Below are 21350 nucleotides of genomic sequence, written 5' to 3'. Positions count from 1 at the left end.
GTGTATGATTCTAGATATACCACCTTGCTTTTGGCTGCATTAAGTCTACTAAATGTGGCTAAGCAAAGTTTCATAAACTGCAGTAAGAGTAGGAACATGTCAGCTCTCTTACTGCTTGGCTCTTCCCTCTACTATTTTACAAATTTACATGGCAGTATTTTTCTCCTTGCTGACTGCTTTGCTGAAGGTACCATGCCTGATCAGCTTCATTTGCTTAACATAATTAGAAGATTTTAAGGAAAAATATTAGTAACTTTGAGGATATTAAAAAGGCCATCAACAGTCTACTGGCCTTATATTGATGAAAATTGGCACTATAATGTCTGCTTCATCAATTCCAGAACTTGACTAGCTAACCTGAAAAATTCTTTTGCATATAAAAGAAAGTTCTTATCTTCGTTAACATCTTTTCCACCAGTGCTTTTTTTTTTGCATAGATCATTCTGAAAACACTTTCAAAATGTATCTGATAAACATGAAGGACTGTTTGCATAATCTAGTATCAGTTCTGAATTTAATGCAAATTCTGATCAAAAGGAAGCAACACCGAAAGTGCTGCAAACTTCTATCACAAATATTTTGGTCCAAAAATTAACCACTATTCCTAAGCATAAATCTATGGTGAAAATTATTGCAAGAATCTCAGCATGTTGTACCTTAATCACAAGTACTGTTAACTAGGAAGCTGCTGCCTTTTCAAGTACAAGAGGAAATAAATGCTATACAACCTAATTGTTACTGAAAAGTAAAAACACCCCAAAACCAAACCAACCAAAAACCAAAAATCCAAACCAAAACAGGACAAGATGCAGTGAAAGATTACAACCACAAAAGAACTTAAAGAAGTGAGATTCTATGGATAAGTTACCAAGTCTTCAAATTTTAATCAGCAATGACTTGATTATGGTATGTTAAATATCCTTACAAGCAGATATCCTTAACTGCTGGTGCAAGGTTTGCTCACCAAACAGAAAAAGCAGCAGCAGACACCAGCAGCTGGCAAATAAGGCCAGGGGAAATCCACACCGAAAATAAGGGATACCTTCCTCTTCAAGGAATGTTGGTTGACCTATACCAAAGTATTTACAGAGCTGAACCATCCTTATCTGTCCATATGTAAGAACTCAAGTGATTTGTCTTAGGGCAGCAGTAACTGGGTAATTTTTAATGGGCTACTGGAAAAAAAGTAAATATTGTTTCCTACCTATGAGTTAGAGGCCCCACATTGCAAAAGAAAATTACAAGATCATGGACAAAGAGGATAGTTAAGAAATCTTTAGGAAATACTGAGAAAGATTTTGGAGGACTGATTTTTTTTGGAGGAAAAACATTCATATCTCTCAACTATTTTCTTCTTTCACACTAAGCTATAATTATCCTCTGTAATCCTCCTGATACACAAAGGTGTTTATGTAAGCTACATGTAACACTATACCTTTATTATAAAAGCAGCTGAGGACAGTTTTTAACTGCCTGATAAGGAGTCATCAGCATATTGTAATGCTGAAATTAGAAAAATTAGAAAAATTCTAATGTAATTTCTGGTTTTAAAGTCTACGACTACAATTGGAAAATTCAGAGGATGAACAGCCACAGAGAATGCCAAGGCCAAGCTCATGCAACAACAACTGCTGAGAAAAAACATTTAGGTAAAGGTCTTTCTTTAAAAAAACACCTAACCATGTACTAGTTTGGAAGGTACAAATTTAAAAACAGATTTTTTTTTCTTCTTTTGCTTATCCTCTTCAAAACCAAACAAATCATTACTGTGAGGTTTTTTTGTGTACTGGGAGGAAAAATAAAGATTCAGTAAGTGAAAAAGTGACAAGTTTTGAAAAGGAAAATGCCATCTGCCCTAGTAAGTAATTTCTAGAATGTCCTGTAATTTTGCTATCCTAAATGTCACACGACATGAAGACAAAGTGAACTTGCATCAGAAGTGCTGGTCAGGACATCAGGCAATAAAAGCAAGCCCGCAGGAAGCCTTTCTTGGTGTGCCCTATCAGGTGTGGAGTGTCTGAAGCAATGATGTGTCTGGGGCAGACCTCTCCCTCTGAGCTGGCCCTGCCACGCTGCCACTGAAGTCACTGGAGAGGAACAGACACTTGCAGGGCAGAGCCCGACAGATGCTCTGCTGCCTGCTGTCTGAGGCAGGACAAGGCATGGTCCAGCCAGTAAGATTACAGGCATTTCACCAAACCCCTTTGTCCTACAATTTTTCCAATATTTTTGGTTTGTTTGGATTTTGCCTCTAAAAATAAGTGCTTTTAAATGCTAGTAATTTGTTTTTGCAGGAATTGCAAGGTGGAAGCATCATCTGTAAAAATATTTATTTTAAAATATTTTTTTCTTTTTACTTCTTTATTTTAAAATTATTTTATTTTTAAAAAAAGAATATAGCCTCACAACAATCATATTTTACACAAGAGGTTTATGATTGATGTCAAAATCATTTATATCACATCTGGAAACCATTATGAATAACATATAAATTGTTCGACCGAGATGGTTCCAAAAATTTCAGCACATTAAGTCTGTTCCCCTGAGCCTATCACTCTCTTTAGCAAAATAAACAAGATTTTGCATTTTTGAATATTTTAGAAAATTACTTTTCAGTCTTCCATTTCTATGTGAAGTCCCCATTGTTCCTTGAACCGCAGGAGATACATTTTTTGGTCCTCAGATGATTCACCAGATACCTGTTTCTCATACAGTCTGAGCAAAATTCCTTCTTTGTCAGGATCATCACACTTGAATACTCCTCCACACACCTGATTTTCAACACTGGACAAGGTAGGAATATACAGTCTTCCACTGTGAGGATCCCAATCAACTAATGTGGTCTGCACACCTTTCTCTGTGAGGCCCTGTGTGATTTCTTTCAGCTGATGATAGGATGTCTGCCCAGATGTTTCAGTATCCAGGTCCATCAAGTTGATATGGGTCTCACCTGGCAATTCATGTGCTGCATCAACCACCTGCAAATTAAGTTCCTCTGTTTTCTGTCCCAAACAAAGGTCTGCTACCCTTATCTCCAGTTGGGGGGAATATGGCTGTCCTGTTTCCATACCAGCCAAGTCCCCCAAAGCAATCTGTGGCTCACCCTGTAGTCCCCTGGGGGCAGAACATTTCTTGTCTAGTTTCTGACCAGGAGTGAATCCTTCAGCCCTTACATCATGTTCATACTCTACTACCGCTGGATTTTTATCTTTCCAAGTATTCTGTGTTCCAGACTGGCCATGAGATGTCCAGTGTCCAGTCTGGTCCCCTTCCACTGAAGTATCTTCTTTCAGTGAAATCTCTTCATGTGAAATACCAAGCAAATACTTTGCTTTCAGCAGTTGTTTAGAAGGCAAATCCTTCCCTTCAGTGGCACTGTAAACAGCGCAGTATTGGGGACTTTTCCTTTCTGATAGACGGCTGGATTCCTTACAGTCATCCCCATTAACAGTGATAAGGTTGAGAACTATTTTTTCACTTGGTATGAAAACCCGTTCCTTGCATTTGTCAGTGTACTGCCATACCTGGAAAGTAAGAAATACTTTGAGTGAAGTATAATAAAAATACCATCTTGCTGCTTCTTATACCACCTTATATTCTTAAAATATAAGGCTATGTTCGACCTTATTAGGAGGCTATTTCAATTTAGAGAAGAAGAAAGTTCACCACATAAACACTCAGGAGTGTCAATATGCTCCCTTTTTTTATTCTATCTAAAGTAAAACTATATTATGACCTGTTTTAATATCCCTTTCCTCACCTTCCCCATGTCAAAATATTGGTTAGAACCATTGTGTCAAATATGGGATTTGTTTCCACCAGCATAAACTCATGTGACTTTGGAAAAAACACCAGTTGTCTTCTCGGATCAAAGATTACCGAATATATTCCACTCCTTTTAACCAGTGAAGAGAAAATGGTCGTCACAACCAGTTCCCACAAGCGGTGTCAGGTAACATGTTAACGTCTGGCTGACACAGAATAAATTAGTAGCAGGTTTCCTTTCAGAGAGGAAGCTACACATCAGGCTGAAGCACCGTCTACGGAGCCTGCACTGTGCAGTCTGCCACAGGCTGCTTCTGTGACTCTCTGCAAAATCATCGAATTAAACAATAGCGATCTTCCTGAAATGACAGGAACACATGGGCACTGGTGGAGTGAACAGGAAAAACAACCAGAAGCCGCATTTCAGTGTTTTCAAGCTTGAATGGAAGACTGAGACCATTAATTGATGTACCAAGTAGTCTGAAAGGTCCCACAGGACAGAAGTGCTGGACCAAAACAAACGGCTTATTCCACGTCCCCCCAGCCACACAGGGTGCACATGTGGAATAGTCTGTATGTTGGGAAATCCAGAGCATCATTAAAATATCAGGTCAATATTCATTCATTACCTTAACATTGACTGACTCCAGAGGTGGAGAAATAAAATCGAAGCTCCAAGATGGTCATTAAAAAGTGCAATGAACATAAAAAAAATTCCCAACATTGACATTACATCTTTACTGGAGAAAAAACTCCAGGAGTTAAGAGTTTAGTCTGCTACTGAGGGGGAATTTTTCACTAGGTAGCCCTTCATGTTCTTGGATTTTAAAGAGTTCTGTCCTGTTAGCTCCCCAAGAGACCGAGCTACCTCCCCATACCATGCCCCACATCCCAGGGATAAAGCGTAAAGAATAAGACAGAGACAGACTTTTTACAAGGGCCTGTAGTGACAAGGGACAATAGTTTTAAAATGAAAGAGGGTTCATTTAGACTGGATATAAGGAATAAATTCTTTACTGTGAGTGTGGTGAGGCACTGGAATAGGTTTCCCAAGAAGCTGTGGATGCCCCATAGCTGCAAGTGCTCAAAGTCAGGTTGGATGGAGCTTTAAGTAACCTGATCTAGTGGCAGGTGTCCTTGCCCACGCCAGAGTGGCTGAACTAGACACCTTTGAAGGCCCCTACCAACCCAAACCACTCTGTGATTCCACGGTTCTGTAATAAAAGCAGTGCCTCATCAAGCGCAGATGTTTCCATGCACATCTGACTGCAGCAGCAGCTGCTCCACTCCTTCTGAGCCTTTCTGAACCCACAGTCCACCTGTGAAGACTTCTCCTGTCACTCCTGCACTGCTCTAATCTTCTTCAGCAAGATCAGCATGTTGAAACCAACTCCCTTGTATCTCCCATCCCACGGTGTCACGCAGATTGGATTAACATTGAAGTCTTTATTCATTATTATAATTGCATGCCTATGGTTGAGCAACTTGCTTAAAGATACCGGTGAGAAAGTTCTGTTGACCTCATGAGCTGGAAACCAGTAACATTTCATAGACTTTATGTGTTCTTTCTAAAAATCAACAAACTTTGCAGCGCTAAGAAATTTGAGAACATTTTTTGCAGAAAGTGTATTTGGGCTGTCTAAATAACAGCATGTGTTTTTCTATACATTTTTGGGTGCTAGCAAATGGTACAGTATTTCGAAGTATTCTTGAAATCCAGGTTAAATTATCTGTATGAAACACGCGATAAATCCGTCACAATTAAGTGGAAAAATCTGGTAACACCCAGTAATAGTCCAAGAAAACATCATGGTGTTTCCATACTGCTTAATTGTCTTCCCTTCTTGTTTCTGAATTCAACAAATTAATAACTTTTTTCCAACTGAATTTACACAGTGCTTCATCTTAGATAAATTTATGGAGTTCTGACATCCTGACAGACCTTGCCTAGTACACCCCAGACCTTGCTTAAGGCAATGACTCTTCCCAAACCAACAGCTCTGTTCTGATCATTGAAAACTTGAGTAATTACTCTGTTTATCTTGCATTTAATAACCCTCAATGTGGTTTTCTTCTCTTGATCTCAGTGGCAACTAGAGCTTTTATTTGGAGCTAGCCATGGTTTCCTCCAAGACTGCTTGGAACCCTGGAAAACACACAGCTCTGCTGTGAGTGCCAAGGCTGGCAGTGAGCTCCTGCAACAGAAGACACTTACCAGGTTTGTTGGATGTTTTTGTTTGTGGATGTGAATATACTTGTGCACACAATAGCATATCACAGAAATAAAAAGGAGAGCCAGCATGGTAGGCATAACATATCCAAATGTGATTGTTATAGTCTCGTCTTCTGTTTTATCTGTTAATAAAACAAAAGTTTTCATTGCAACGGGCAACTTTTTCATGCATGTAGACAGTAATATGTGCATTCACCACACTGTCTTTTGGATACTGAATGCAGATGTTTTAGATAAACAAGGAATTTGCAGGAAATAAAAAAAATTATATTTGAGCTACAGGACGATGTTTATTATTGTCTAAATTATGAATTAAATTGTAAAAAGAAACAACAACCCCTCCCTTAGGTTCTACTGCTGCTAACTTCAGATTGACCCAGGTCTGCCACTCCCAAATCTCATTCAAGGAAAAAAAGCATTCTCCATGCACTAAAACTCCAAGAATGCAGATACTTTTCTTCAGAGGTACTGATGTACCTTCCAGACAGTCCCAGCTATGTGTTATTAGAGGCAATGTTTTTTTCATTGGTACAAGTGCACAGAGGAGGAAGAAACCATGCCAATTATCACTCTCAAAATGGATACATAAAAAACTCACTAATTCAATCACCATTATTTTTTCTAACTTGCATCTTCTTTTTCTTAATTTGCCACCTTACACATACCTCTCAATGTAGCAATGCAATGTTCTTTGGAAAAGCTGCTGTCCAAAACTGGTGTGGTGACATGTATCTGTGCACTGACACAATAAGCTGTTCCAGGTTCTAACCAGGGCACAACCAAGGTGTTGTTGTTGATGGAGAAGAACCACTGGAAGACATTAAAAAAATATTTTTCTCCCCTTTAACTCCTCAGCTACAGAAAGGTCACACATACACATTTTCTAGAAAGATTAATGATACTTTAAGAGCTGCCAGCTGCATCCTTTTTTCCAAATGCAATCAACATTCAACCTTGTCAAAGCTTACCCGCTTCCTTGTTTTTTTGTTGAGGACAGACACGTTGTACTGTAGGCCAGGATACACCTGAAGCAGAGATACGGATTCTTCCTCAGGACTTCTCTTCCACTTCTCAGGAGCAGTCAGAACGATTGAAATAGATTTGTCAGTAGAAGATACACTTACCATGGGTGGATCAATTTTAGCTGGAAAAATGAACATGTACAAAAAGCAGTCAGATTCAGCAGAGGCACGCTGATTTGACCAGTTTTGAAAAATTGATCATATTACATTTTTGCCATGTTTGGGGGAGTTTAAGTAGAGCTTTGAATAATTTACTTATATTGGTAAAAAATTGTTTGATCAGATAACTAAGAGGATCTCTATAGTGAGAAAGTGAACACTGACTTGCAATTTTGCCAAGGAATTCCTGGGACTTCACAGGATAAACAACCTTGAAACTCAATTTACTAAAATAGGCTGAATTAGCAATAGGTTCTTAGATTATCTGGCACAGATAAGAAATATTGGGCTCTAGAGTATGCTGACTGATTGGTTTAATAAAGCCTTTTCAAAATGAGTTATTTATACTGTGAATGTGCCACAGCTTTTATTTGCCTTGAGTAAGGCTTTACCATAACATTACAAAGTATTCAGTATATACCAGACTATATATATATATATATCTCCAAATTCCAATTTTATTATTTCAATCACTTCTGTCAAAAGCATAACTGTGGAACAACTGCAAAAAAGTGTAACTTCATGTTAAAATTAAAATACCATACACTATGAAGGCACATGCAGTCTGAGCACACATTACAAATCAAGGCCACTGAATGCCTGGCTGTGTGCTTAGCCCTCCTTACTGTCTGTTAGAGGGTTGAATCGTGTGGTCTCCATCCAGTCAGAGCATGTCCCATTTAGGAATGCTTTAACACTTGCATAGTATTGTTCTTCATAGTCAGAGGTCTCACTGGAGAGGTCACACCATGTTCTGTTTATATTCCTGCATTCTGGCTTTCTAATCCATTTGCCAACACCGTATCTATATTGAAAAAGAAAGAGAAAGGAGCTCTACAAAAGCTATTTCCATTATATTAGTCACCTCATAACAAAATTTTCTCTGCTTTATTACAGCTGATAAAACAGTTCCCATGTTTAGCAGAAATCTGAAATTTCAAGGAACCCCAACTTCAGCTAAGATGAAGCACAAGACTTCCACAAGTTTTTAATGCAAAATAGATTAGAGTAGGTCCTATCCAGAAGAAGCCAGATGGAGCTAAGTGGGATGTTAGTGATACCAATCTAAGTCAAGCTTTGCTTGCTCAGACCAGAGATCTCTCAACTTCAGTCTCCACAGCTTTAGTTTAAATTCTACACACACAGTAAGAGAGAAAGGATAACTATTTACATGGAAACAAAGAGTTCTGTCAGAATGGTCAGTGACTCAACTATGGACACAGATGATGCTCAGGGTCTCCAAGATGAATGACAGGAGACTACTCATTCCTGCCTGTTGCCTCATTTTCTAGTTTCAAAGAAAGCTTCAATTGGAACACAATGAACTTCAAAACCCTTCTAGTTGAAAAAAGGCCATGTATCTGCTACCAACAATGCTTGGTACTGACCAGCTCTTATACACTGGTAGAACAAACCAAGATTTCCTTGGAAAACTCCTGCTTGGATTTGCTCAGAAGCTCCTGCTCCTCAAATTCACCTTAAGAACTCCCCTTTGGCTGCTAATTAGTAAGGGCGAGTGGCCGTTTCTGCCTGACTGCCAGACAGGATCACTCAGCAGCATTTTCAAGCTGTCCCAAGGCCTTGCTCTCTGGGGTGGGTAGAGGCACGAGTGTTTTTTTGTTCAGTATAGCCAGTGCTCTCTGAACATTTTACCTCCTACACAATAGTCCTGGTTTCAGTCAAGGACAGGGTGAATTTTTTGCAGTAGCCATGAGTGGATGGAGCCTGGAGCCATGCGGGCATGGCCAAAATCTTAATGTTATTCCATACCATCTTTTGTCATTGCTGAGGGCATGGGAAAGGGACTCTCTCTCCATTCCAAGAAGAAAGGTGTTCCTTTCCAGTGAAGCAAACGAGGTGGATGGAGCAGTGTGGTAACATTCGTCCAGACCGGAGGGAGCTGTTTTGGGTGCCATGGCTGCAGTCAGGTCGAGCTCTGTGCTCTCTCTTTTGTATATTTTTATCATTAATATTGCTGCTGTCACTGCTTTTTGTCTTATCTCACTGCTGTTTCCAGTAAATTGTTCTTATCTCCATCTGTGATCTTTGCTTTTTGTGCTTCCAGCTGGAGGTGGAGAGGAAGCAAGTGGTGCCGTATTTTTTTAGCAGAACTACTGAATTGGAGAACACTGTTCCCAAACCATGACAACAATTATCGTTCACTCTGTAACTGCTGAGCACTCTCAAGGTACAAGAAACTTCCAGAGATCTACATTCATTTTGTTGATCTGAAAATATTCCGAGATTGAGGGAAGTGTAAATATTAGAGGTAAAGATTGGGAGCATTGCATGATCTGTCACAACAATGCTACACCTATTTAGAAGCCAAACTTCTATCACTGCCCTTCAGAATGACACAGTGCTCTCTCAGCGGGAACAAAGGAAATGCAGGCTGGTTCTCAATGCAAATTCCTTGACACCCTACTAAGGTGCAGACCTTGACAATGTAAGCGCCTGATTCCAACCACATTACTTGGTTTTGTACAATGCTTGATAACATCAGTGGATTTTCTCCTAGAAAGGCTTGCTGGATCAAAAAAAATCTGGGGGAGTGGGTCTGTCAGGAAAGAGCAGTGACACACTGGGTGTTATTAATATCGTATTAAATACTACATCTCCATTTCCATTTAAACGTCTACAGAGGACGTATGTGGACAGATACCAGTCCCCAGCACAGTCCTTCTTCATCCCTCTGTCTCATTTTAGAAGAAACGCCTCTGAAAGCTTCCATAGTATTAGAATGTTGCTTCCTACACTTCCTTCATAGGAAGAACATCTCCTTACACATTTTCTAACTTGGTGTGAAGTAAACAGTGCCAGAAGTAGAAGTTAAAAACCACACTCCTTAAGTCTAGCTCACACTTTAGTTCTTTCTTTACTTTGTATCAGCAATACCTTGCATGAAGTTGGGGTTTTTTTAAATTGTTATTCAAAATGCTAAAATAAAGTCAGTGGGAGATAAAATAAACAAGCCAACTTACACTGCATACTTCACCTTGTAGAGTACTCCATCACCTGTGCCTTCTGGTGCTGACCAGTGAAGGACATTCTTCATGTTTATAGACTCAAAATGGACATTCCTAGGGTTGGGCAAAGAACAATACAACTCTCCTGAGAAAGAAAATAAGAAAGGAACAACACGCACTAAGAATCCGCAAATACATACACTTCCAACTTAGCCAAGAGAGGCCATAATTTCAACCTTTTTTAGCATTCAAAGTGTAATGTACTTGGCTATGGGAAATTTTTTTACAAGTGTCCCTACCTAGTGCAGTCTCAAATTCCATCTTTACAAGTGTGTTTTTTCTCTAGCAAAAATGACTTTGCCATTTATGACGGGCACTGGCATGGAAATATTCAGGGACTGGAAGCTAAAACTAGGAAAGCTTGGCCTAGAAGAGACACACTTTTTAAAAATTGTAACTGCATTCGAATTGAAGAAAAATTTAACACTGAAAATTAGAAAAATATCCTTTAATACTTCATTAGAATCATCTTGTATCTGAGTGAATTTTTAAAAGACAAACCAGGCATTTTTTAAAAATACACATAGAACCTACTGCACACACAGCTTTACAAACTGAAGTATGACTTTAATCTGGAGAATTGGACTGGATGATTCACAATAGCCCCAGTGTCATTTGACCACCCCTTTTGATTCTCCAGAAAGTCAAAAGCAAACATCTACTGGTAGGTCACACATCTAAATTGCTGTTCATTGAAATTTTGAAATAAATAAACAGGCAAATCTGGCTGTCTTAAGAACACAGTTTCACATCTTTCTAATACCCACTACTAATCTCATAAATGTCATGAAGGTGCTCGCATTGCTAAATTGCTTGCAAAAAGAAGCCTGTGGGCCCAGAGGAAGAATCCCAAGTTCAAAGTTATGGCTCACGCCCCAGCTACTCCTGCCATGCACCGGGGGGAACAAACCCGAGACCAGCTCCGAAGCTGCCACTTCCCATTGCAGGTAGCCACAAGAGCATAATAGGGAAGAAAAAATGTGACTCTGTGGGTTTTCGGGACTTTTCAAAACCCTGTCATTTCCTCCTCTAGGAATGCAATTCTAGTTCTTGAGATAACAAAATGAGGCAAAGAAAAGGGGAAATAAAATCTATCAACACAAACAGTGGGAACCTGTTCAAATGAATAGTCCTTGAGCTGTTACTTCCGTAAGCAGACCTTAGGTTTTTTTTGTAGTATATTTCACTATTACTAGAGCAATAGTGTTCATCCTCCTGTGTATGTAACATGTAGCTGCTTTTGTAAGCAAAAGTCACCACCATTTTCCTGATTAATGTGCAGACTCCTATCTGTCTTTGAGCTAAACAGTAAAAGTTTTTTTCTCTTCAGCACATTTATTAAAACAATCTCCTTGCAATTCCATAGAGACCTATTACTTTAAACTGTCTCAGTGCAAACTCTGGGTCTTCCAAGCCTCTAGCTGCTCATTAATGCTGTAGTGGTATATGTGTGCATCTGTATCTTCAGATCACAGCACTGTTTATGGAAGGTATTTCTAATGTTGCTCTCTTTTATCTCTAGCTCTTAGTGTTCAGTAGCTTGCATTTTCTAGTCAGAGAACAAGTTTTGTCAGGTATAGTCCTTAGGGCAAGCTTATCTATTTACAAAAAGTAGAAAGTCCCATTTCCTTGACTCTTGGATGCAGAAATATCCCATGACAGTCAGCTTGTAAGAAAGACTTGGTTGTAACAACTATAGACTTGGTTGTAACAACATAAAAAAAGTTCCAGGGTGCCAGGGGATGTAAAAACAGCAAAACAGATTCTCCAGGAGTTTGCCTTACTCTAACACTTGCTTCCAAGTGGGAGATACAGAATCTAGAAAATCAAAGGTTTTCATTTCCCCAAAATAAATGTCCTCTGCAATTGCTTTAAGTGAAACCAAATGTAAAGATGAAGCTGCCCAGGAAAGCTGAGAAAACAGTTTGATTTTCTGAAGAGTTGTTTGCCTGTACCTTTCCACATTTGTCCACCCTTATTTTAAAACATTTGTATTCCTCAAGTACATTTTAAAGTAGCAAGAGTAATGCGTTTGGCTGTTACATTAAAATATTTTTAAACTATTAATGTGTAAAACTGGCTCTTTGACTTTTTAAGTTTTTTTTTTAAAATTTTAATTTCCCTCCTCCCAGTGTGGTTTCTGCTGTGGTAAATGAAGTTTCAAAACAGAAACACTGACTGCAGCAGAGGAGCCAATCTCAGTATGCAGAAGCCGCAGACTGTATCTTTACAAGATCTAAAGCATTACAACACTGCTGGTTGTGCTCCCAGCTACCCCCAGCTCAGTGAGATTTGGAAGACAGAGGGAACGAGACCATTAACTTTCCATGAGAAGCAAAAGCAGAGATTTGGTTTTTACTCCTGGTTTTGCCCCTTTACTAAAGGCTCCTGCCCTTACAATAAATCGTGCAAGTTAGTTCTACCTCAATTCTGCACGTGTAAAACAAGAATAAAACTACCATACTCCCCTACGTCTCCAGGAAGAGTTAAGAATAAATTCCTTCCTGGCTATTTGGTGATCAGCAGTATCAGGAGGCACGTGTAGAAAACAGATTATACACAGAGCTTGAATGTTCCATGGTTATCAGTCAGGAAAGGGCTCAAGAATATGCAACAGCTGCTTGTTTCAATCCTTTAACTTGTCTTCAGTCTTTCAGTTTCTTGTCTTTAAACACAGTACGTCCAGTTACATTCTGATTTTATTTCCATTTTTCAGGATTAATGGCATGGGTGTCACATAGAGCATTTTCAGTTTGTACTGGCCTAGGAGCAGAAATCAGTCACACATGTTGCTTTGCTAGGTTAGGTCTGCGTCATTGATTGCTAGCAATGGCTGTCATTCAGTTCCCAGTACAACTAAGTCACTTTATTTATTTATTGCATGGAAAAAAATGGAACTCGTATTACTGTCTTTGGAAAGGCTGTAAATCAAACCTTGAGTAATATCATGGTTTACACCTTCATGATTGACATCTGGACTGGAATTAACGTAATAATATGGACTTGCAAACTTCACCACCACAAGGAACAGCCAAGTCCTGATCTTAGAATAAGCTATAGCGAGACTCTACAAAACAGACATGACTTAGCCCGAAAACACCTTTGCATGTGAGTGAAAAACCCCACTGACGTCAGTGACATTATTCACATGAGTAAAAGTCTGCATGGCAGGTGCTCCATCTTCTCTTTATGAAATCACCTGCTATGTTTAAAAACCTGGTCAGTTTGAATCACATAGAGCTGCCTGCCAAGTACCTGCCTTGCTGAAGTCAGTACAGTTCACAGCTCAGTTTTGGTTATAGCCCTGTCTATCTATCTACATGCACATACAGACACATACATACAGACACAAGGATAAACACACATGTTTTCCATGTTACAACCATTACCCATTCAGTGCATCTGTCTTTTACCTGCTAGGAGGTCCCCCTGCCTGCCTCTGTGACAAACAGCTGTGTTTAATGGCAGTGCTGCAGAACAAATACAGCTGCAGCTACCCATGTCCTCTGGCTCTAAACAGATTTTTTAGCTTTGCACTTCAGTTGGGTAACCCAGCAGCTGCAAAGCATAAAAATACATAAATATAGAAAAGTTTAGATTATTTTTTCTGTGCAGTGGCAAAATTTCTGGGGTGGGGAGAAGGCAGAGGACTCACTGAGAGCTGACCTATTGGTATCCAAGTGCCTCCTTGTGTGATCACTGTTGGTTACTGTAGCCCTCTCAAGTAGAGTGATCATCTGCTACATTTTACTGTGGCATGGCACAAAGGTGCAAACACCAAATTATCCAATCAAATACAGCAAGAAGTATCACAGAACCCTCTAGACAACTGTAAGATAAAATTTAAGACAGTGAGTGATGTGGAAAGCATTAAGACAGAAAGATGAGCCCTACTGCAACAGTCTTGCTAGCCACAGCAGCAAAACCCAAGAACTCTCCTCCACAGTCCTCTCAGAATTCAACAGAGGAACTGCTTCTCTGACAATGGCGCAGACTTTGGCTTCAATTGCGGTCGTATTTTCTTATAAAGAAGTGGCCCTTGGTAGCACCTCTGATGGAAGCGAAACCTTTGTGCTGGGTACCGAATTTGTGGGCATCACTGCAGCTGTGCCTTGGCATTTGCAGCTGCCACTTCAAGGCCATGCATTGAACTCCCACTTACACACCTCAGAGAGGGGACAGCCTTTCAAACAGGCAGAGTCCCTGATTTACCTTATCCCACTGGTAGCTTAGAGCCACCAGTGAAGCACCAAGCAATTAAGGATCAATCTAGGATACACTGCATCTGAAAATGAACACTCTAAACCACTGCCCTTCTTTAGTCTTACAGTTCAGCTTTGGATGACTTCAACCATATTCCTCTGAAATCTCGTTTGCTCCTTCTATGCTGTTGCTCTTATTTTTTGAGGAATTTTTTTCTCTCTTCCCTTCCTCCAGCTCATCTGTTTTGATTATGTTGTTCTCAGTGAAAAAGAGTCCCTCAAACACATGCCTAAGCATAACATAAAAATAAAACTTGTCATACTCAGAGTAAATGTCCATTTAGCATCATGTCTGGTGTCCCTCACAAGCAGAGGGTTGGGGTTTTTCTGGCACATCTCCAGCTTCAGGCAAGTCGGCACTGGCCATGCAGGAATGTGAGGGACTGCACCAAGTGGTAAACAGGGGGACTGAGCCAAAATTGTAGATCATAAGATAGACAGAGGAAGGGAAACCCAGCAAAACCAAGAATATACTTTAGCAAACTTATGACTTACTCATTGTCTTAGCAACAATTTAAGTAAATGAGTAAACTTCTTAACAATTAAGTGATCCTGAAAGCTTTTCTCTGTGCAGATTCTTTTTGACTCAAACTCAGCAGACTGAATAATGAGGAAGAGAAAAAAGAGCGGGAGGAGGAGGAGGAGAGGTACGTAGAAGCCATTACAGCTCAGCTGCCTTTCTCCTGGTGGGTTGCTGGAACTCTGGTGTTGCTGGGTATGAAGTCAGGTTAGTGAAACCCTTTGACCTGAGCGGCACTGGTGGGAATGTGGGGAGGAGCACAGAGGTGATTTCCTGTTCAAGTCATAACAGCACTCGAGAGCTAGCCACAAAGCACACTCTTTGCTCTCCCACAAGAGGAGCCTGTCACTCCCTACACAGCTTGTTCACAGGGGGCACACGGGGAAGAAAGATGGGCAGAAAGGGAAGCATAAGGCTGCATGAAAACCAGTTGGTGGAGCAGATGGAAAAGCTTGAGGGAAGAGGTGTGGAAAGGTGGGAGAAGGATGAGACTGAAGCACATGGGGTTTGTTTTTCAAGAAACGGGCAGGCTGCCATTGGAAACAGGGAGCCTGAGGAGGTAATTTTGTCAAAGAGTGTGAGTGGAAATACAGCCTGAAGAACAGGAGATACAGAAGTGGGACTGAAGCTATGGCTTGCCCTGACAGGCTCTCCTCCTCCATGTCAAGCCTTGTTGTTATTTATCCAAACCATGTGCTAACTTATAAAAAACACCTCTAAAGAGAGCATTGGTCAAAGAACATTTCAGACTCAGTCCAGAAATACCCAACTTCAGAGAGGAGGAGGAAGTCTTCCCAGTCCATCGAAGGCTTGTTAGGAGAGAGCTGGAGAGGACCATGGCAGCTGACATCCATTCCTTTTTGCTAACTTTTATGAAATAAAACAAACTGAATTTTCTTCCCACTGCATTGCAAGTTTGTAAGTACAAGAGTAGAGCTCCCACTGTCTTCGCCATGCCCTGCTGCAAACACATTTGCTTGATGCACTCCAGCAGGCAAAAGTTACTGTAGGTATGTTTTCTATTAATTCTGAGTGACCAATACTTGCCTGAAACAAGCAAACAAGGTGAGTGAAATTCAAAGTGAGCTTGTCTAAAATTAGTCACAGCCCTTTCAAGGCTTTCAGAGTTGTAATCTGATGGAGGTGTTTTGTGCTTTATGGTTTGGTTTGGCTCCAGCTTGGTTCTTGTTATTTTGTTTTTTAATTTAAAATGCAAAGAGGTTTTGTTAAGTTTGTCATGCAAAACCATTTTTTGTCAAAAAGAGCTACATTAATTTTAAAAGCCCAATGGTGACACAATGCCATGACATGATAGCTGTTTTTTAAAACAGATGTTTTGAAATTATATGAAATATTGAAAATTGCCTGTCCAGCATTTAATGTTGAGGATTTTCTTTTCTACCTAGAACATGTTTAGCATTACCCACTTATTGCTGCTTAGATCAATCACATCGAACAGCCAAGAAAATGCAAGCTTAGTTAAAATACCTCTGACATCTTACATTTGTTTTCCAAAATATCCAAGAGTTAAGCTTTCTATTTGAAATATTGTAAAAATTATGCTGTGCGACAGTTATCAGCCAAATTGCCATACACCACATTTTGGTACACTCCTAATCCATCTTTACATAAAATATCTATTTTTTACATATAAATTGAGCCAAAATTAGGTTTGGCTTTCATCATTCAGCACTGACTAACAGCTATTAGGCGACAACAGTCCAGTTAGAACTAACAGCATTGTATTTATTGCCTAAGAGATGTTGCTCGTTGCTCTGTGACCTACTGATGGCTTTTCTAGAAAAGGGATTTATGCTTTTCTTGGGAGTCAAAACAATTTTAATTAGAGAAATCCACAATTCTCAATCCACATTTTGCCTCAGACAGGAGACTGAATGTAGCATTGATGGGGGATGAGCACTTGCCTTCCTTTCTGAGGGAAAGGCAATCCTAAGAAGATGGAAGTCGAACACCTTCTTCTGCACCCGAGATCTCAGAAGAAGGACCAACACTCCCAGAAAGTTTGTAAGGCCTCACCTCTCGCAGGCAATGCCTCTGGGAAGGAACTGTTTGCAGAGAACTCCTGGGGCATCCCCTCATTGGTGTGAGACTGAACAGAAATACGGTGCCTCTGAACAATACCCAAGTTACTGGCACACCAAGTACAAAGAGAAGAGCTGTATGTAATTTTAAATTTTTATCTAGAGATGGTCCTGAGTTCCAAAATTCAGGCTCTTACCAAGTTAAGCCTCTTAAAATATGGGAGCTCTTGTTCAGCTGGCTCATAAGGGTGGTTTTTCTCTCTCTTTTTTGCAGATAATCAATACCATTTCTCGGGGAGAACTCAATCAGCAGAAATCAATCTGTACAAGCCAAAACTATAAAACCAAACATAAACAGGAACCATACACACACAAATGACTTGAGTAATCCTAACCACTTGCTTGTCTTGGAATTAAGACTATAAAGGTCACTAGACAACAAGAGGCCCAGAAAGGAATGGTTATCAGCTACAGTGGTGGACCTGAGTGTTTGCTGAGGAACTGCAATGCACATCTAGGGTTTGGCCTTTAATCACAAATCCCAAGAGTGTTGGAAGTCCCTCTATGGAATGAACTGCCTCCTTTAACAATTTCCATTTCTCTTTAACAGGCAATATGAACTTGTCAAGTTGAGTCATAAGCAAAGCCGAGTACTAGGGCTAGATCGCAGTGTTGTCCAGAACAGCCTAGCATGATATTGGAAGCTGGAGATGAGAAAGTAGGGATGAACCTTTCAACTATATCAACATGCCACTCCTTCTTCATATACTGCAGTTCTCCTTATGCCAATATCCATTTTTATTTATTTCTATGTTACATTTATTCTTCTTTCCTTCACACTAGTGGAGAGCAAGGAAATACTGTGTAAAAACACCGAGCTCAACCCCCCCCCCCATATACTTCCATTCTTATTACTGAAGCTTTATGCCCTCTCTGGTAAACTCACAGATTATCACCAACACACATGCATTTCAATCTTGCAAAGTATATAGATATGTACTAGGTTATACAAAATATTATATGCACAAGATTTTCAAGCTGAGAGTTCAAAAAATCATTCTGTTTTACAATTTTTCCCCACTGCTTTTCCTATCGCTAGCCTTTTATCCAGTATTTCCCAGAACAACATCAAAAGGGATGTTTTGTACATTCCAGTACAGTTCTAGTAACTGTGAAAGAAAACACATCGAAATTTGCTTAAAGGAAGGCCTGAAGCTGCTTCTCAAATTACTGTTTATTAGTAAAAATATGGTAAAGTGTAATACGAAAGATGTAAATTAAATCAGGTATGTCAGTGCAGAAAAAGCAACTTACACTGCTATTAGAAAACATCAAAAGGGGGAAGCTTTCAAGGTTGCATCATATGAAATGTAATTGATATAGCCACATATCAGATCCAGTGGGATCTAAAGCTGGGTGTATGCCAGCAAGGACTGCAACCCAGTATGAGCAGGTCTGTTAGATTAAAATGTTTATACTGAGAAAACCTTGTCTACATTATATACATTTCAGGGTTTTGCTTTTTAACACTGGACCACCTGTACTTGGCACTACATGAGCGGATGAAGCACATCTTCAAGGGCAGCTTCATCCAGAAAAAATCCAGTTCCAAGACTGTGTCACAATATACACAAAAATACAGTAAGGGAAATGATTGAGATTTGCTTCAAAATCACATACCTTACCTGAATGAAAATAGTAAAATATGCCTTAAATAAATCAAAATGCTCCTAGTTTTGCTGTACAGCATTCAGGCTCATTTCCCTTTCCTCACCATAGTATAGATATAGATACCATAGTATCCAGTGCATTCTTTCTTCTGTATGGATCTACAAGAGAGATACTGGACTCCACAGGCCAAAGATTTCAAGGATTCTCTAACTGCGGAAGAATGCGGTTAGGGAAACCTCCCCTAAAAGCAAGCAGAAGGATTTAAAATAGAGCTTGGTAAGTTAATGGATTAATATTCTACCACGTAAAAAATTCAGGCTGTTCCTTCACATCCTCACAAAAACTGCTGAACTCTCCCATGTGGTAAAGAGGAACATGCTTGAACAGTCTTGATCCCAATGGTTAAAAAATTAATTTTCCATTTTATTTCGCATTTTCTTCACTTTTTTATTTGTTCTACAGTACAGATTTTTAAACGGTTGAGTGAAACACCAATTTATAAAAATCCCAATTGCAGTGACAAGTGAAATTTTTATCCTTGCTCAGATAGTCTATTAAGTACAGTTCATAGACAGCAGGGCCTGAAAACAGAATGCAGTTAGAGGCTGCTGGAACAGTAGATGTAATCCAGTAAGGATAAAATCATGCCCACTAACACATCACAGCCAAAACAAAAGGTGTTTTGCAAAGGTCAAGCTCTAATTTAGCATTTAAATGCTGCTGCTAAGGAGTTCAGAAAGGAACTTGACAAGAGATCCCAAGGAGACAGGCACAGGACAGATCCCATAAGATCTAAGAATCTGAGTCTGCAAAGTCCTGCTGCAAAACTGCATTACATGGCACTTGGGTCCTAGTTTCTGTTGTTGGATCAAAGTACCCAAAAGGGACTCCTCTACCTATCACTTCCCTTCAGAGAAAGCACATGAGCACTGCTATGATGGTTCTGCACTTCATATAATTTCTTCCATTACTAGCAAAATACTTCTAGGATGAATTAAACTAGCATTTAAGGTTTCACGCTGAAAAAGGTAAAAATGGAAGCTCTAAGCCTTCAGTGGAAGGCACAGCTCTCCTTTCCATGCTGGTATTGCTGACTGTCAACAAAACTCTCAAGTGATGTCCAGCTAAAACCTCAGGAATGTGCAAACAGATTCCCTTCTTCCTTGAACAACCACTAGACAAAAGCAGCATAACCCCCTTGACATTTTTCTAAACTTTCTTCAGAATCAAAACCAGTAGTAAACACATTTTAAAGTTTTTTTTTAAAGGGCAACTGAATGCCAGTTGTACAGATTTTCCACACTTGCACTGATGACCATCGGACTTAAATAAGATGAAAATAATGTGGTCAGTTACTTAAAAAGAAGCTGGCATTGGGACCTCTGAAAGCAACTCAAAATCACTGATGCCTATTGGAGTAGTTTGTCAAAAGAGTAACTAGGACACAGTACTTAGTGGTACTCAAAGGCATTCAGGGTATGAAGAACTCTCCTCACTGCCTTCCAGCTCTCACAAGATTGGAAAGTTTTGCTGTGGAGTTAAATGGGAGCAGACTCTGTCTCTGTGCATTGAGTTTTGGAGGCAAGACTTGCAGCAAAGAACAAAATCACAGAGTCAGAGTAGGTTTCTTAGAAGATCTGCTAATCCCTCCAAAGCCTTGCTCTGTTTTATAATAGGAGATATATTAAAAAAAGGAAATAATGTATGATTTTAACAGCAGCAGGGGACCCCCCCCTGCACACACGTTCCAGGCTACAGTTTATAAGCTCATTCCCACTGGGTAACATCCTTGTCCAAGCCGAGACATTTTGCTCTCTGAGCTGCTCCCACAACCCACTCCAGCTGCCACCTTTTTTGCTCCGGGTCTCTTGTGCTTGGATGTGTGGCTGTCACCATATGATACAGCCAACCGGTGGGAGAAGGGACTTGGAGCCACTCAGGACACTAACAGGCGGGCTGAGTATCTCTGCCAAAACCCTACCCTTTTTGTTTTAATCTAGCTCTTGACTGCTCAGTTACACTCTTGAGGATAATGCCTGTCAAACAGAAGGGAAGCTACAAACACCAAAGGTATTTGGGGAATTATCGCGATGGGTATAACAAGAACTATCTGAAGAGCACGCTATCGACTTAGAGCTGACAGCAAATCAACACAGAGCTTTGTAAAACCTAATTCCAGCTTAATTACAGAGAAAAAGAAAAGATGAAGCAACATTACAGAAATACCCAGTTCTCCTCCTCCAGTCGAAAACACGAACACCAAACGCACGGCTGTCCAGGGCGGACGGCACGGGAGCACCTGAGCCCTGCTCCGGTCCGCGGCTCCCGGGCGCCGGCCGGCCGGGGCTGAAGGAGCACAGCTCGGCCGTGCGGGGTCACGGCCCGCACCGCCAGCCCGGGAGGGATGCGCGTCCCCACCGCGACAGGCGGGGGCAGCGCCGGCACCCGCACCCACCTGTGCGCGCCGCGGGGCTCGGCGGCAGCAGCGACAGCAGCGACAGCAGCGACAGCGCCAGCAGCAGCCAGGCGCCCATCGGGGCCACATCTCCCGGCCCGGGGGCTCCCCGCGCCGCGCAGGGGGTGGGAGCGGGCCGGCCGGCCCGGCAGGGCAGGGCGGGGCAGGAGGCGGGAGGAGGAGTCGGGCGGGAGG

At 40.7% G+C, this 21350-nt stretch overlaps 1 protein-coding gene across 7 annotated transcripts; it reads right to left on the bottom strand.

The window, feature by feature from the left end:
• Positions 1-2360: 2360 nt before the first annotated feature.
• IL20RA (interleukin 20 receptor subunit alpha) lies at positions 2361-21318 on the bottom strand. Of its 7 annotated transcripts, none has more exons than XM_032102061.1 (7): positions 21156-21318; positions 10161-10290; positions 7806-7984; positions 6967-7142; positions 6664-6808; positions 5981-6120; positions 2361-3524 (listed from the first exon to the last, which is right to left on the bottom strand). In XM_032102061.1, exons 1-7 carry the CDS (start codon positions 21232-21234, stop codon positions 2613-2615), a joined length of 1761 nt encoding a protein of 586 aa, XP_031957952.1. In that variant the 5' UTR covers positions 21235-21318; the 3' UTR covers positions 2361-2612. The 7 variants fall into 7 exon arrangements, with proteins under 7 accessions (XP_031957952.1, XP_031957954.1, XP_031957953.1 ...); XM_032102063.1 differs by having other exon boundaries at positions 10175-10290; positions 21156-21269; XM_032102062.1 differs by having other exon boundaries at positions 10161-10259; positions 21156-21269.
• Between the last annotated feature and the right edge of the window lie 32 nt (positions 21319-21350).

The sequence above is a fragment of the Corvus moneduloides genome, chromosome 3 (genome assembly GCF_009650955.1).
Source record: "Corvus moneduloides isolate bCorMon1 chromosome 3, bCorMon1.pri, whole genome shotgun sequence".
NCBI lineage: Eukaryota > Metazoa > Chordata > Aves > Passeriformes > Corvidae > Corvus > Corvus moneduloides.
This window is presented reverse-complemented; position numbering and strand designations above follow the sequence as displayed.

Excerpts from the sequence above, each read along its gene's own strand:
- IL20RA (XM_032102061.1), bottom strand. The coding sequence starts at position 21,234 with ATGGGCGCCTGGCTGCTGCTGGCGCTGTCGCTGCTGTCGCTGCTGTCG. Across the intron at positions 10,291-21,155 it reads GAGCCCCGCGGCGCGCACAG|GAGAGTTGTATTGTTCTTTG; the intron begins GTGGGTGCGGGT and ends TTTCTTTCTCAG. Across the intron at positions 6,809-6,966 it reads ACAAAAAAACAAGGAAGCGG|TGGTTCTTCTCCATCAACAA; the intron begins GTAAGCTTTGAC and ends AATGTCTTCCAG.